Consider the following 14,230-nt stretch of genomic DNA (forward strand, 5'->3'; position numbering starts at 1 on the left):
CCTGCTTCAGCCCAGCTTCTTAACCTCAAGGATGCAAACATGCAACAGAAGCTTTCCAGGCATGGGCAAAGGGGCTCCCAGACAGACTGTGGGTTTTGCTCTAGGAAAGGGATGGTGTATCTGTGTCTATGGTGCTGTCCTCCAGAAGTCTCAACATGAGATCACCTCATTGCATGAGCAGTAAACTGATTTATGACAACTCCTCCTCCAGAGGAAGAGGTGTTTTGCTACCCTCTGCACGTCTACAATTGTGGGGCTGTGTTGTGCAGCAGGGTGGCTTTGTGAAGCATGGATATCCTTTGTGCACAAGACATGCCAAATAAAAGCAGGCAGGAGGGGGTCCTTAGCACTGACATTTCCTATCCTGAATTGCCTTGGATGTGGGAGGACCTCTACCTGCTCCTGTAAATTTGCTCTCACAAAGCTCAACACATTAGCCTCGGTTTCAGAGGTCCTTCAGGCACTGATATGAAGGGTAACCTTCCCTTTACCGTCCAAACCTATTGAGCTCCCCTTGCTGCAATGACCAGCACCCATGCATGAGCCACTTCTATCCTCTGAAGTGCTGAGCACTGGAAGTTGCACAAAGATTTTCTAATCCTCCCAAATCAAGCTCCCACCTTGGAAACATATGTTTCTCAGGACACTAAAAACTCTGGGCCTGACCCTCAGAAAACACAATTCTCATCGAAGCTTTGTTTTGGGATGTGTTTCCAAATTGTACATCCTTGTACTGTGAAAAGGAATTGTGATGCAAATGCCAACAAAACAAGAAAACACTGAAGCAAATATTTCCAGTGATGCATTTCTCAAGAAAATGTGTATTATGTGGGTGGTTCTTGCCAATGCCAAGCCAGGGAGTACCCAGGACCTTGAGAGGTGAGGCAGGGGTCAACTAGCAGACCCAAGTGAACAGGATGGTCTGGGCACTGCCTGGGCAGGGCTGGGGCAGGGCAGTGGGAGATGAAGACAGCACATTGGTTGGTGAATGTGCAGCATCTGCTGGCAGAAGCTCTTCTGGAGAATACAGATAAGGTTTCATTTCAAAAACCAGTGAAAAAAAGAATCACTCCTAGGCAAGCAGTGGGGCTGGGATAAAAGCCAGCCTTTACATAGGTAGATGCGGCGGTCCTGGGGCCGTGCCCAGGCAGGAGCAACACGGGTGCTGCTTGTAAGGCAATTCCGTGCCAGCTCCCCCCGAAACTCTCCGGGGCGGCGGCGCGGCCCGGACTCGGTGAGGGAAGAGCCCGGACCGGAAGCAAGCGCAGCTCCCCGTGGGAGCCGGCGGGCCCGCCGCTGGCAGGTGTCCGCGGCGTGCGGGGTCGGTGCGGACTACGCCGGGCCGGGCGCGTCCCCATCAACGGTCCCGTCGGCGAGTCGCTGCCCCCGGGACCTGCCGCCTCTCCGCGTCGCGTCGCCGGCCCCGCCGTGCGGGGGCGTCCCCGGCGCGCTGCGGTTCTCACATAAATCAGGGCCGAGCCGCTGGGAAAGGGCCATCCTTCACCGGGCGCTGCTGACAGAGAACGAGAAACAGACGGGCCCTGAGATAAACCACGGCGAACAGCGTTTACACAAGGGCAGGCTCTGTGTAAATAGAGCTAGACGCGGGGGGCAGCTCCCGGCGGCGCGGGTCCACACCGGCCCGCGGGCCCCCGGGATGCGGGGGGCGACGGGCAGGTAGGTGCCGCCCACCGAGGGCCTCCCGCATTCCCGTCGGGGCTGCACCGCCGTCCCTTCGTTGGCTCCCCGAGACAGAGCTGGATTAAAGTGTTTGTTTGTTTACGGCCATTAGCGCGGAGCCGGCTCCAGCACTCGGCACCCGCGAGACTAATGGAGCAATTAGCAACCTTGAAGCTGATAGCATCGCCCCGAGCGAGGCCCCCGGCCGCGGCCGCCTGCTACCGGGCTGCCTGCGCCCGGGGCCCCGGGGAAGGGGAGGCAGACCGCCCGCCAGCCGCGGTGTTCGCCGCCGCTGAAGGGATGCTTTCCCCCTCCCCGGGCCCGGGCTCGGGGGGGGGGGGGGCTCTTGGCTCCGCTGCAGCATCCGCACGGCGAGCTCCATCCATTACAATAATCCCCTGTCTAAACAGAGCACAGGAGCGGCCCAGACAACAAGGCCGCGCTGTAAACACAGCTCAGGGGACGCCGCTAATGATATAAATAAAATAACCATTAATAGGCCGGTGACCCTGGCCCAGCCGGCTTGGGAAAGCCCCGGAGTTGCACCCGCCAGCAGGTACCAGGGCTGCGCCCTCCCGTGGCTCCTGCACCCCCGCGCTGCTCGCCCCGGCCCCGCCGTGCCCGAGCAGTCCCCCGCTCTCCCGGCCTTCCCAAGCGGGAAATCGCCGCTTGTATCCCGCCAAAGAGGGTCTTAGCCGACCTCACCAAAGGAATGGGTGGCGGGAGGCCGGGAAGGTGTGGGCTCGCTTTCCGGCACCAAGATCACTGGCGGGGGACGAAGGCTGCCGCGAGAAAGGCCGCAACAACACAGGGCTGCTCCCACGCGTGTACGGGTCCGGCCACCCTTGCTCCTTCCGCAGAGTGCGAGTTCCCCGAGCAGCCTTTGGGTCGGGCGGCGGCACGACTAAACGGGTTCCGACGGGATAACCTGTCCCACAGCCTGGGAATCGTCCTAAAGAGCCGATTCTGTCCGGCCCAGGCTCTCCGTGCCCGCAGGCCGCTATTGGCGTTCGGCCCGTCCGGGATCCTGCTGCGGGCTGAAGTGCGATGGCACCGGGCGAGCCAAACCCCGCCGGGACCAGGCCCTAGCTGCGGCCCGGCAGCTGTCATTCACTCCGCCACCAAGGACACCGTCCTCTGCCACTGCTCTCCCCGCCGCAAAGATCAGGGAAGTGCGGAGCCGTTCCGGGCCCTGGCCGCCCGCTGAGCTGCCGCCGGGCCTCCGTGCCTGCACCTCCCCAGGAGCGGGGCCCATGCGTCAGGACAGGCTGGGCCGGCGGCGGGTGTGCAACACTGATAAGACATTAATTGTTGCTAATTGTTACTAATTGTTACTGTTATTGGAGCGGCGGCAACGCGGCAGCGCCGGGCTTCTCCGCGCACCAGCACCGGCGGCATGAGGCAGAGCCGGACCCTGATCAGGCCTGGTTATGGCGAACGCCGTTTCCCACACACCCTCCAGCCTCGGGGTAGGAGGAAGGCGGCTGGGACCGGGAGGTGGGGGGAAGCGGCGAGAAGAGACCGATTCTCCACATTTATGGCGAGCGATTTGAAGTGGCGTGGTGGGCACGATCCGGCGCGCTGGGGAAACGCGAACGGGCTCCGCCGCAGGAACCGAAGCACCCGAGCTGCGGCGAAGTGCGCGAGGCCCGGGATCTCCTTCCAGGCTGCGCCGCCGACAAACGGTTTTCTCCGGTACATGAGGAACGGTGGAAGCCAGAGAAACGAAGGCACCGGCAGAGGCGGTAAACGGTGGAGCTGCCGGACGGTACAGAAAAAGCGCCCGGAAAGGCCCCGCGAAGCCGCGATCGCCGTTCACTCACCTGTCTGGCGTCCGCGCCCGGCTCCCCGTGGCCTCGCCTCGGCGCCGTTCCGACCTCTGCGGGGCAACAGAATTTTAATCAAAACGAAATATGTCACCCGGGACCCCCGCCCCGCCTTCGGTGCACACGCTCCCTGCACCGCGGCGGCACTCAGTCCTTGGAAGGGTCCAGAGACCACTGGGGCACTGCCACGGTGCCACGGTACGCCCCGCGGCGCCGCACCGGCGTGCTTGGCCAGTGCTCGGCGCAGTCCCGGGGTCGGGGGATTCGCGATGCGAATAAAGCTCGGCAGACTCGCTCGATGCGTTACGCGCCGGCAGAACGCCGTGCTGGCTCCATGGAGCAGGTCGCCGCCCGTTACCGGCAGGAGAAACGAAAGAAAACGAAAGAAAACGAAAGAATACACCAAAGTGTATGGGATAGCGTTCCCCGACCCAGCCTTGTGTCGCTGCGGCCCCAGAATGCCCGCCCGAGCCGGTACGGTCGGGACCGGGTAGGCCTGGTGGTCGCGGGGCTGCGGGGCCCGATCCGGCAGCGGCGGCGGAACGCGCCTTCCCTGTGGCCGGCTTCTGAGCGCTGAGGCGGGCAGCAGCTTGGCGGGTCTCGGAGATTGCCTGCGGAGGTACCGGGCGCGGGGGGGGGGGGGTCAGGAGTACGGGGGGATGCGGAGCGGGTCGGCTACATATACGTCGCCTGGCTACAGTCCGCCCGGGACGGCGGGGCTGCCGTCGGCTCCTGGAGGACTGCAGGGCGACCGAGGTGAACCTCACCTCCTCGCCGCATGCTGGCCGGCGGGAGGCACTTAGGGAGTCGGGCGGTCGGCGGTGCTGGCGGGGCGGGGAGGCCGGGCCGGCGGAGCTGCACGTGTTCGTCCCTCCCGGGGCCGGGCCGAGCCGTGTGCGGGCAGAAGCTAGGGGGGAGCGCCGGGGCTCGGCTCCCTACCTACCTACGCGTGTGCTTAGCACTGGGAGGGGCGGCGGCGGCGGCTCTCTGCGGGGACCTCGACCCCAGCGCACCGACCCCGCGCCCACCGTGAGGGTGCCGCGCCGGCGGGTCGCTCCGTGGGGAAGCGGCCTCCACGAGAGCAGCCTTAATACATTGCTATTTCTGGCCGCACGGCCGGAGCCGGGCAGGGGGCTGGCTCTGCCTCCCCCTCCCTCCAATGGCGAGGCCGCCCCCGGGCCCCGGCCCCTCCTCGTCGTGACGTGCCGGCCCGGGGCAGAGGAGGCTCCAGAGCCCTTGGCTGTCCCTGCAGAAGCTGTAACAAAACGCAGACCCCCAGCGCAGGGCTAATGGAGGCAACTTAGACAGGAGAAGGCGCGGCCCCTCGTCTCTCGACGCTGCCTACTCCCCCCAGCACCGGGCGCGCCGCTCTTCATCGAGGCGCTGCCGGGCCCGCGGGACTGCCTGGCTGCTTGCGCTGTCCTGATGATGTTACCGAGCCCCGTCACCTCCACCCCCTTCTCTGTCAAAGACATCCTCAACCTGGAGCAGCAGCAGGACCCGCACTATGGGGCCCAGCTCCCGCACCACCTGGAGCACCACTTCCACCCCGCCGCTTGTCTGCTGGCCGCCGCCGACGGAGCCCGCTTCTCCGACGGGGAGGAAGAAGAGGAGGAGGAGAAGCTGTCGTACCTGAGCCCCCTGGCAGCGCCCGGCAGCCAGCCGGACGCGCGGATCTCCGCTGACAACTACGTGCACGCTGTGCTGCGCGGTTCCTGCGAAGCCTCCGGCCCGGGAGAGGAGCTGGATCCCGCAGCCCGCGACCCAAGTGAGTACCAGTCCGCGCTGCGCTCTCCCGCACCGCACTGCCGGGACGCGCCCGCGCTCGCGCCATGCACGACGTTCTCACCCCGCTGGGCATCGTCCAGTGAAACTCCGGTTCCCGTCGCCGTCGCGTCCCAAGGGCATGTCGAGGCCAGGACTGGCACGTCTTGGGGCTGCCGCTGCGTGTTTCTGCGCCCACCTCGCTGCCTTCCCGGGAAGCGCCTCCGCAGGGTGCCGATTCAGAGCTGTCGGGTCAGGCCCGCGCTCCACAATTTGGTAGCGGAGAGAGGAACGGGACGGGTTAGGCCCAGCCCGTGCCCGCTGCGGCGGGACCCTTCGAGGAGCAGGTGCCGTACGGGACTCGGGCTTCGCGGTGCCGCAGCGGTAAAGCAGCAGCCGGCCTGGAGGCGCGGGGTCGTACCCAGCCCTGCCGCCCGAACCACTTCTCTCAAAGACAGGCGGTGCCAGAGGCGGCCGGTCCCGGCGCTGCCTCCCCATCTAAACGGCGGTTCCCGGGAGGGCGCGTAGCAGCGAGGGGACGTCTGGGGAGCAGCGGCGGGCACTCGCCCGCCAGTAGGGCTCGTCGGGAACAGGGAATACCCGGTGCGTCGAGGTGCAGCCATGACCTGTGCTCTCCTCCCCGTGCAGAGAGTTGCGTCTTGAAGAAGCCGCTAGATGCGGCGGAGAAGGCGGAGGAGGCCGAGAGGCCGAAGCAGCGGAGCCGGAGGAAGCCGCGCGTCCTCTTCTCACAGGCGCAGGTCTTCGAGCTAGAGCGGCGCTTCAAGCAGCAACGTTACCTGTCGGCGCCCGAGCGGGAGCACCTAGCCAGCAGCCTCAAGCTCACCTCCACGCAGGTGAAGATCTGGTTCCAGAACCGGCGCTACAAGTGCAAGCGGCAGCGGCAGGACAAGTCGCTGGAGCTGGGCGGCCCCGCGGCCCCGCCACCGCCGCGCAGGGTGGCCGTGCCCGTGCTGGTCCGCGACGGCAAACCGTGCCTCGGCGGATCGCAGGGCTACAGTTCGGCGTACAACGGGCCCTACTCCTACAACGGTTTCCCCGCCTATGGCTACGGCAACGCTGCCTCCTACAACCCCGGCTACGGCTGCACCTACCCCGCGGGCACCGGCGGCACCTCCATGCAAGCCGCCTGCAGCCCGGCAGCGGCCGCCGGCCCTTTCGTGAACGTGGGCAGCCTGGGGGGCTTCGGCAGCGGCGGGCAGCCGCTGCACCAGGCGTCAGCGGGGCCCTCCTGCAGCCAGGGAGCACTGCAGGGCATCCGGGCCTGGTAGCCCGCACGCACTGACGGCCAAGAGCGGACCAGCAGGACGGCCCGGCGGCTCCGGGGCCCCGTCAATCACCCGCACTGCAGCCCGGTTGCACGCTGCGCAACGGGTGCCCCGGACTGGAGAAGTGGCGGCGGCGGAGGGACGGCACGGCGGGACGCCGGCGCTCCCGCGGGCCGCGGCACAGGGCCGGCGGAGCGACGGGACGAGACGGGACAGGGCCGCCCGAGCTTGCAGCAGAGGGCCGCCGCCCCGCGGAGCCGCCGCGACGGCCGGGCGAACCAGAGTCTGTCGCGCCGTGCCAGTGGAACAGCTTTGCTTTTAAAAAGCCGACGGCGGGGTCCAGTGGTGCCGCGGCCCCTCTGTCTACTCTGTATCGGTTACTGCCAGCGCCAACTCGCCGCGTCAGTCAATAAACCAGGTGCAATATCCGCTGCCCGCTCCTCCTTCGCCCAGTGGCCATTGCCTGGCGGCGAGGCCGGGACGGTGCCCGGCGGCGGGGCGGTCGCAGCGGCGTGCCCGCGGGGCAGGGCGGCCCGGCCAGTTTGTGAGCGTGCCAAGGGCGCTGAATGGGGCCGCGCAGCTCAGAGCCGGGCCCATTGTGGCCGCCGGGCCGGCACTGAAAGGAGCCGCCGAGGAAGGTAGCGGGAATAGGCGCTTATTGGATTCGGGAACAAAAGGTGTGGCAGGGAGGCGAGGGACAAAGGGGCCCCGACGCCGAGATTGACGGGCCGCTTTGCCCCCCACTGAGGCCCAGGCCCGGCGCTTTATGCGCGAGGTCTGCAGAAACGTGCTGGGTTTTGTTCCCCTTTCTGGGAGCGCAGGGGGAAAGGAGGGGGGTCCGCGGGCCGCTGATTAGGGCCGGCCGGGCCGAGCAGCCTGAATGCCGGGGCATTATTGCTACATGTTCAGCCATTTCGCTCAGCTGCAGGGGGAGGGGGTAGCCGAGGCCCCCCGAGTCCTGCGGGACCGGCCGCGGGGTCACCCATAACCCTGGCCGCGCCGTCCCGCCGCCGCGGAGCTCTCGAGGCGGTCCCCGTCCCGTCACCGGACCGTGCCTCTGCCGTGCGGATCCTACCGAGCGCCACCGCCGGGGCCAGAGACGCGTTCGGGGAGGGCCGAACACCCGCGGAGCTCTGTCTGGCTCTCTCCGGGCAGCGTTAGAGACCGGTGGCGCCCGGAGCTCTCCCGCACTGTCCCGTAGGTCTCCTAAGCCGGGATGGTGAAGCTCACGAAGATGTTTCCAGCAGAGCCTTCAGGGAGCTGCTGGGACAGAGGCAGCCCGGGGGCTCTGTGTGTCTCCCACCATCACCCAGTTATGTCCACTGTGTCCTCCCTCTGCCTCCCCACAGTGGTCCCCCTGCCACAAGCACAGGACCAGGCTTTGTTGCCTGCCGTTGCAGAAGCAGCAGCTAACATCTGTTTGCGCTGCTGCATTCGGTTTTACACTGCACATTTCCACTGCATGAGCGAAACGTGCACGCTCGGGATTTGCTGTTTGAAACGAACCACAAAAATTCTTTCTGCTGCAGCACCACAGGGACAGAGTGGGCAACCAGCATGCCCAGCTCCCTGCCCTGTCTTGGCGCAGCATGGTGATGTCCAGCAAGCCACCCCGAGGCCAGTAGGATTCATGGGGCCGATGCTGGGAGAGGATGCGGCACACCCAGCTGATTGTTTGCTGGGTGGGAGCAAGGTGTCGCAGGAGAGGAAGCCCAAGCCCTGCTCTTGGCTTTCAGAGATGAGTGGTTAAGGCCCTGTGGTCTCGTGGGTAGAAACAGGATAGCCAAGAACAAAGATAGGCAATGCTCTGTCTTCACGACAGCAGTCAGGCTGGGGAGATTTGTCTCTGCCATAGGAAAGAGTTGCGCTTTCCTCCATGTTCTGCCAGACTGCTGTCTGCAAAAATAGGGAGCCCATGTGAATTCATGGCTCACCGTGCAAGTCAAAGGAATCATGACCACAGTACAAGCTCCCAGCTTAGCACATCCTCTCCAAGTACGTGGTAGATGTCTAGAAATCCACTGCATCCCTGGTAGCACCCAGAGGCTCCAGGTGAAAGCAGAGGTTTGGTGTGGGGTACATGCCCACATCTCCAGCCACAGTCTCTGGAGCACAAACAGTTAAGCAAAGGGGCACACAGGTACACCATGGTTGTGTTGCAAGAGGTGATACCAGTACCAGCATTATCAAGCAGCATTGCCATAGGTGTGAGGTCAATTTTGTGCTCACCCCACTTGTACCTGGTGACATCCATGTGTGCTCCCTGACTACGTTTTCACTACACAGAACTGGAGTAGCACCCGGCTAAGGGATACCGAGAGGCCTGGCTGCAGGCTGGTGTGGCATGGTGATGGAAGTTTCTAGATGTCCATTATAGCAAGCTCCAATCCTAGGACAGATCCCAGCTGTCCCACCAGCTCAGAGTGGGCGGACAGCAGGGGGTTAGTGGGACTCCGCAGACTCTCACCCAAAGACCCAAAGCTAATGGGGAGGACAGAGCAATACAAAGAGCTGGCGGTGCTGGAGGGCCTGGAGCAGGGTGGCGGAAGTGAAGCGCTCCAAAGAGGAGGAACAGCCGGTGGGCGCCAGTGGGAGGGAGATGGTGGGAGACTGCAGATTGGACAGGCTGCCCAGGGTGGGGAGACACAATGGAGGGAAGTTGCTGCGTGGCTGCGCTGGAAGCAGCGCCTGCTCGTGACGTACCTTGTCCCCCCCACCCTGGGGTGAAGCAGGGTGCTGCTGGCAGCAGGATGAGAGACAAGAGCTGCAGGGTGCTAGTGGAAATCCCTCCAGCATGGTTTCACTGAAACTGTGGCAGTGCAGCCAGAGGGAAGGATAGGAAGGGCCATGGTCAAGGGGCAGAGATTGTGTGTTGTTTCTTCCTGGTTGTTTCAGGGGATTTCCTGCCATTTGGGAGTCAGGGTGGAAGGTCTGACTGATTTTGGACAAGGGTGACATTCTCTAAAACAGTGCACTGACTTAAAGCAAAGGAGGGAATATTTGGGCAGCCAGACTTCAGGTACCAGGCCTCAGGCCCACTCTGTGCATAAGCTCCAGTTCTGGTTTGCGTTTGAGTTTCCTGGCCAAGGAAGAGCCCATGAGCAGAAGTTGCCTCTGTCCAGTGGTTCCTAGGGAGGCTTTATCCAAACTCCAGCACTAGATATTTTCCTGTTACTTCTCCATCATGCTTGGCATCAAATGAGAGCAGCACTGTTCCCTCTGCAGCACTACATATGTACTTTGGTTTCCCCTTTTTCCCAATCTCTTTTTCCATCCTCCCTTCCCTGCTGCTGTGGTTATCCATCCATCTCATGCCATTCATTCTCTCTTCACCACTCACTTGCTGTCATCAGCAAGGAACTCCCATAGGTGTGGAGAGAGACACTTCTTCGCAGAGAAGCTGGCCAGGCTGCTCATGGACCTGGCCAGACCTCACTGAGTTCTGGTCTTATCTACTTCAACCCTTGCACAGCTACCTCCTGCTGCCTTGGGTCTGGGAGACTGGGGGGGACTCAGCTGTGTGCTGGTATGGTGCCCACCTCTTGCCCTGCTGTGTTGTGTCTGGGTTGGAGTTGCAGCTCCTGCTTTACACTGCTTTCCACTCTAGCCACCAAGAGCAGGGAGCTGCAGAGGCTGCCCAGCCAGCAGGGCTCCATGAAGCCATCAGGGCTCAGAGATGCTGGAACCTACTTTTGGCAATGGCAATGCAAAGCTATTGCACAAGTGTTCTCCAGTGCCAAGAAAGCTGTGGCCAGTCATGGATCAGGTAATTAAATTAAGATGTTGGCACTTGTGCTGTGGAGCCTTCAATGAGGGTTTCTCCCACTACTTGCCTGCCAGCATGAGGGCCAGGGACTTGCCTCTCTTCTTTGAATGAGTCGCAGATGGCCACAGACCCTTTCTAGTCCTCAGCCTGTCCCATGCATCAAAAGATGACTACACCTGACTAAGCAGGGTGGGGGGGGACACACATATTTTAGCTGTTCCTTCCCTCCTCCCTGCACTGGTGAGACTGGGCACAGTGCTGCTACGAGAGGTTTAGGTGACTTCAGAGGATGCCACATCTTTATTCCCTCCAGGGTAGGGCACTGCTGAAGACCAGAGCCCTTCCAGCTGCACCGTGCCACCTTCCTCTACGTGGGCAACAAAGCCCACAGACCCTTTCCCGGAGACGACCCTTCGTCCTCACCCAGGACCGGTACACGCTGGCAGTGCAGGGGCCATTAGGGTCCCCAGCGGCCGGCGGGCTGCTGCCCAGGAACGCCAGGCCCCCTGAGCTGTCATTTGGATCACTGTTCCCGGGGCATGTCCCCAAGCAAGATACGCCACCGCCATCTATCGGCAGGCTCTAGGGAACAGGGAGCGACACGTACCCCTCTGTCCTCACCAGCCTACTCCGCGGGAGCTCTGCGTCTGGTGTTGGCTCCATTTGGGGGTGCTTGGGTTACCACCACCCCGCTGACATTACACCCCCGGCTCTGAGGACAGCAGTGGCTCTAGGCAGGCTAGTGTCTCCCTGGAGCTGAGCTCGACGGGAACTGGGGTCTCCCAGCTCAAGCAGCTTTGCTGCAGCGGGCAGCATCACTGAGACTTGTACACGCAGCGCAAGACAAGCACCGACACGTGCCCCCACTGCAGTGGGAGAGCGGGGGACAGGGTCAGTGTGCCCTCTCAACCTCTAGCCACCGCGCAGGTCCATTTCTAGGGAGCCGTGGTTTTATCGCCATGGTTTTCGTTGTTGTTGGAGTGTTTTGTTCTGTTTTGAGCTGAGCACTTTTCTAGCTCTGGTTATCTTCTCCGTTCCCAAGTGATGCAATTGACCCCAAGGCTATGAGTCCCTTCCCAAAGCTCCAAATGTCCTGACACTGCTCGCAGCCTTCAGCTACCACGTTCACGCCTGGCGAGTCCTTGCCCAGGGACATGTTATGATTGTACTGTCCAGCGCCTGGTGCCCGTTACAGCTGTGTCCTCACCAGGGGGAGCTGTGTCCCCGATGGAGGCACGACTCGATTTTATCCCAGTTCCCTACTCCCTTCCCTTTATGTAGCCCTTCGCAATACTCCGGGCGACATACCGCTCAGGTCTAATGGGCTCCCAAAAGTGCCGTGCCAGGCATGGTCAGTGCCCTGCCAGGAGGCTTTTATGTCACCCCCTGCCGTGCCACAGCTGTCCAGGGGAGGATTTCAGGGGGTTCCTGGGACTAGCACCACAAGCAGTGCAATGCCTGCAGGCATGCTGGGCTGAGGACATTAGGGCTGGAGCACTCCCCCTGTCTCCCCATTATCTTCTAGAACAGCCCTTGATTCACTTGCTTTTGAGACTGATCTCAGAGCAGCATCTAGTGTCACACCAGCCTTGAGCTGTCCTCACCTGCATGCTCTTGGGACAATTACCCATGATGCCACTGCCATGCCACCCCCATCTAGCCCAGAAGTGGCTCTTCTCCCACCTCTGCTACCTCCCAGGGTGACACACCACTTGCCCACAGCCCAGCTTCAGACAAGCAGCATCTCCCCAGGGCCACTTGCAGCCTGTTGTTGGGGGACTTGAACACAATCTTGCACAAAGTACAGGTATTACCAATATCTCCCCATCAAACCAGACACACGAAGACTAGTCCCAGCCCAGCCCTAGGGAACTGCTTTCTCTGGTGCCTCTTTTCACCCAAGAAAGCAGGTTGTCAGCCTCAGCTTTAGCTTTCAGGCTATATTCCCTTCCTGCCCCACAATGCTCAGCTGGAGTCAGGCAGGCTGGGACCAGCTCCGCCAAGAGCTGTCTCTCAGCAGCAGCTTAACCCAGGCAGTAACATGGGTCAGAAGAGGCTTTCCTGGGGCCCACCAGAAGCAATGTCTGCTCTGTGTCCAGGCAGCCCCAGTGCCTGCATTTACCACCACTGTAAAGCTGTGGGGTCATGAGAACTTGTACTACTTTATTGGGGTCTGACAGAGCCCTGAGGAATCCCAGAGCCACAGTGCACTGGGGCTGGAGGGAGGCTGGAAGCCCACCTCTGAGCCCCTGAGGGCTCTGGCCACCTCCTCCTGCTGAGCAGGGCTGTCTGGCACCCGCTGCAGAGGGGCTGAGGAACAGGAAAGCTCTGGTTGTAGAAGAGGGGCAAGGATATGGTTTGGCAGGGCAGTGTATTTAGCCACCCTGCCTGCCTCTGGAGTGGGCTGGCAGAGGTCCCCTTGCTGTGGTCTGGGACCCGATGGTCTACATGTGGTCCCTGGAACAGGAGCCCACCAGCCCCTGGCTGAAGATACAAGAAAAGGACACTGGAGGGATGTCCACTTTTTGCTCTGGAGGAGATTAACCCCCTTCAGCTCCCCTCACCTCAGCTCTGCCCTTAATCTGTGGGAGCATAGGCATCTCTGGTTACCCCAGGAAGATGGCTGGGGGCTCCTAAGCTGCTCCTGGCATGGCAAACTCTGTCTGCCTGTAATAATTTGGCTTAGTGTCACAGCAGAGCTGTGGCAGCCCTGGATCTATCATCTGCAGCAAGGTAAGGCTGGTAGCACTGCCCAGCTCTGCTTTCTTGTGAGCTATGGGACTCACCCCTCCTGGAAGGACAGGGCTCAAGGGGCAGTCAGGCATGGGAAGGTAAGGCAGCAAATCTCTGCCTGAACTGCATGTGGTTGGGAATCCTGCAAGGAGGCATGAGAAAAAGGAGTTGTCTCCAAAACTGCCAGGCTAAGTGTGGCTTCCTTGCTGGAAAGCCAAAAATAGCCTCTTTACTCAGAAGAGACTGTAGGAGGGAGCTCACTCAAAGAGCAGCCAAATACCTAGGAGGCCATGGGACAGACCCAGAGCAGCGTGGCTTCATCGCGGTGTTAGCAGACCTTGAAAAGGCAGTGGTTGTAGCTGAAAGCTGGTTCAGTAACTGATACCTCTGCCTATCTCATCATGCCAAAGGTGCCAGAGGAACCAGGCTGGCTGGAAAGGGGAGCACTCCCACCACAGCCAGCCTTTGGTCTGTGCCAGAAACTAGGCTCAGGGCATGCAGATGGCAGCAGGACAGGTTTGTTGTTTGGTTCTTTTCCACTCTTTTTTGGCCTATCCAAGGGGTATCTGGAAACCCCCTGGATGATTCTTCTGTCCCTGCAGTGCCAGATCTTTCACAGGCAGAACCATCCTCCCTGGGGCTGCTGCTGCCTGTGCTGGGCAACACCCAGCAGCTGCTGGGTAGGGTATCAAAGTGCCAGGAGATCAGAAAGGCCATGCCCCTGCCAGGGGAGCATTCAGACCAGTTGCTCACATAGCAGCATCTCTGTGCTGACTCATCTCCCTCTTCCCGGGGGTCTTGCTCCTTTCTACAGCACTTCTATGGGCAGTTATTCCTGGAAACATCCTTCAGCAGCTGACATTTATAGAGCTGCTTCTAGCAGCTGATCGATTTAATGCTGTCAATTGCCTCCCAGCCTCTGTTTATGCCTTTCCCTCTGCAGGGTCTCTCATGACCCTGGTATGTGGTAAAGGTTAAAGGTGAAGCTGCAGCTCTGCTGTTCAGCATCTGGGCAGGGATACCCATCCTGGCAGAGCCCAATTGTACCCATCTAATGCCCTGCCAAGTTCATTCTCCTCTGGTCTCTCCCAGGCATGTTTGCTTCTCAGATTTCACCTTCTTGGGTGGAGGAGTCTTGGGTTGCCCAACCTTGCTATACTCAAACTATTTCTTAA

The 14,230-nt window shown here is 61.5% G+C and overlaps 1 protein-coding gene across 1 annotated transcript; it reads left to right on the plus strand.

The window, feature by feature from the left end:
• The first annotated feature begins 4,931 nt into the window (after nt 1-4,931).
• NKX2-3 (NK2 homeobox 3) lies at nt 4,932-6,559 on the plus strand. Its single transcript, XM_054163697.1, has 2 exons — nt 4,932-5,284; nt 5,923-6,559. Exons 1-2 carry the CDS (start codon nt 4,932-4,934, stop codon nt 6,557-6,559), a joined length of 990 nt encoding a protein of 329 aa, XP_054019672.1.
• Nucleotides 6,560-14,230: the final 7,671 nt, after the last annotated feature.

This window comes from Dryobates pubescens, chromosome 8, assembly GCF_014839835.1.
Source record: "Dryobates pubescens isolate bDryPub1 chromosome 8, bDryPub1.pri, whole genome shotgun sequence".
NCBI lineage: Eukaryota > Metazoa > Chordata > Aves > Piciformes > Picidae > Dryobates > Dryobates pubescens.

Bases quoted from the DNA above. Each gene is read 5' to 3' on its own strand.
- NKX2-3 (XM_054163697.1), top strand. From the start codon at position 4,932: ATGATGTTACCGAGCCCCGTCACCTCCACCCCCTTCTCTGTCAAAGAC. The intron at 5,285-5,922 runs GTCCGCGCTGCG...CCGTGCAGAGAG, and splicing joins CGCGACCCAAGTGAGTACCA to TTGCGTCTTGAAGAAGCCGC.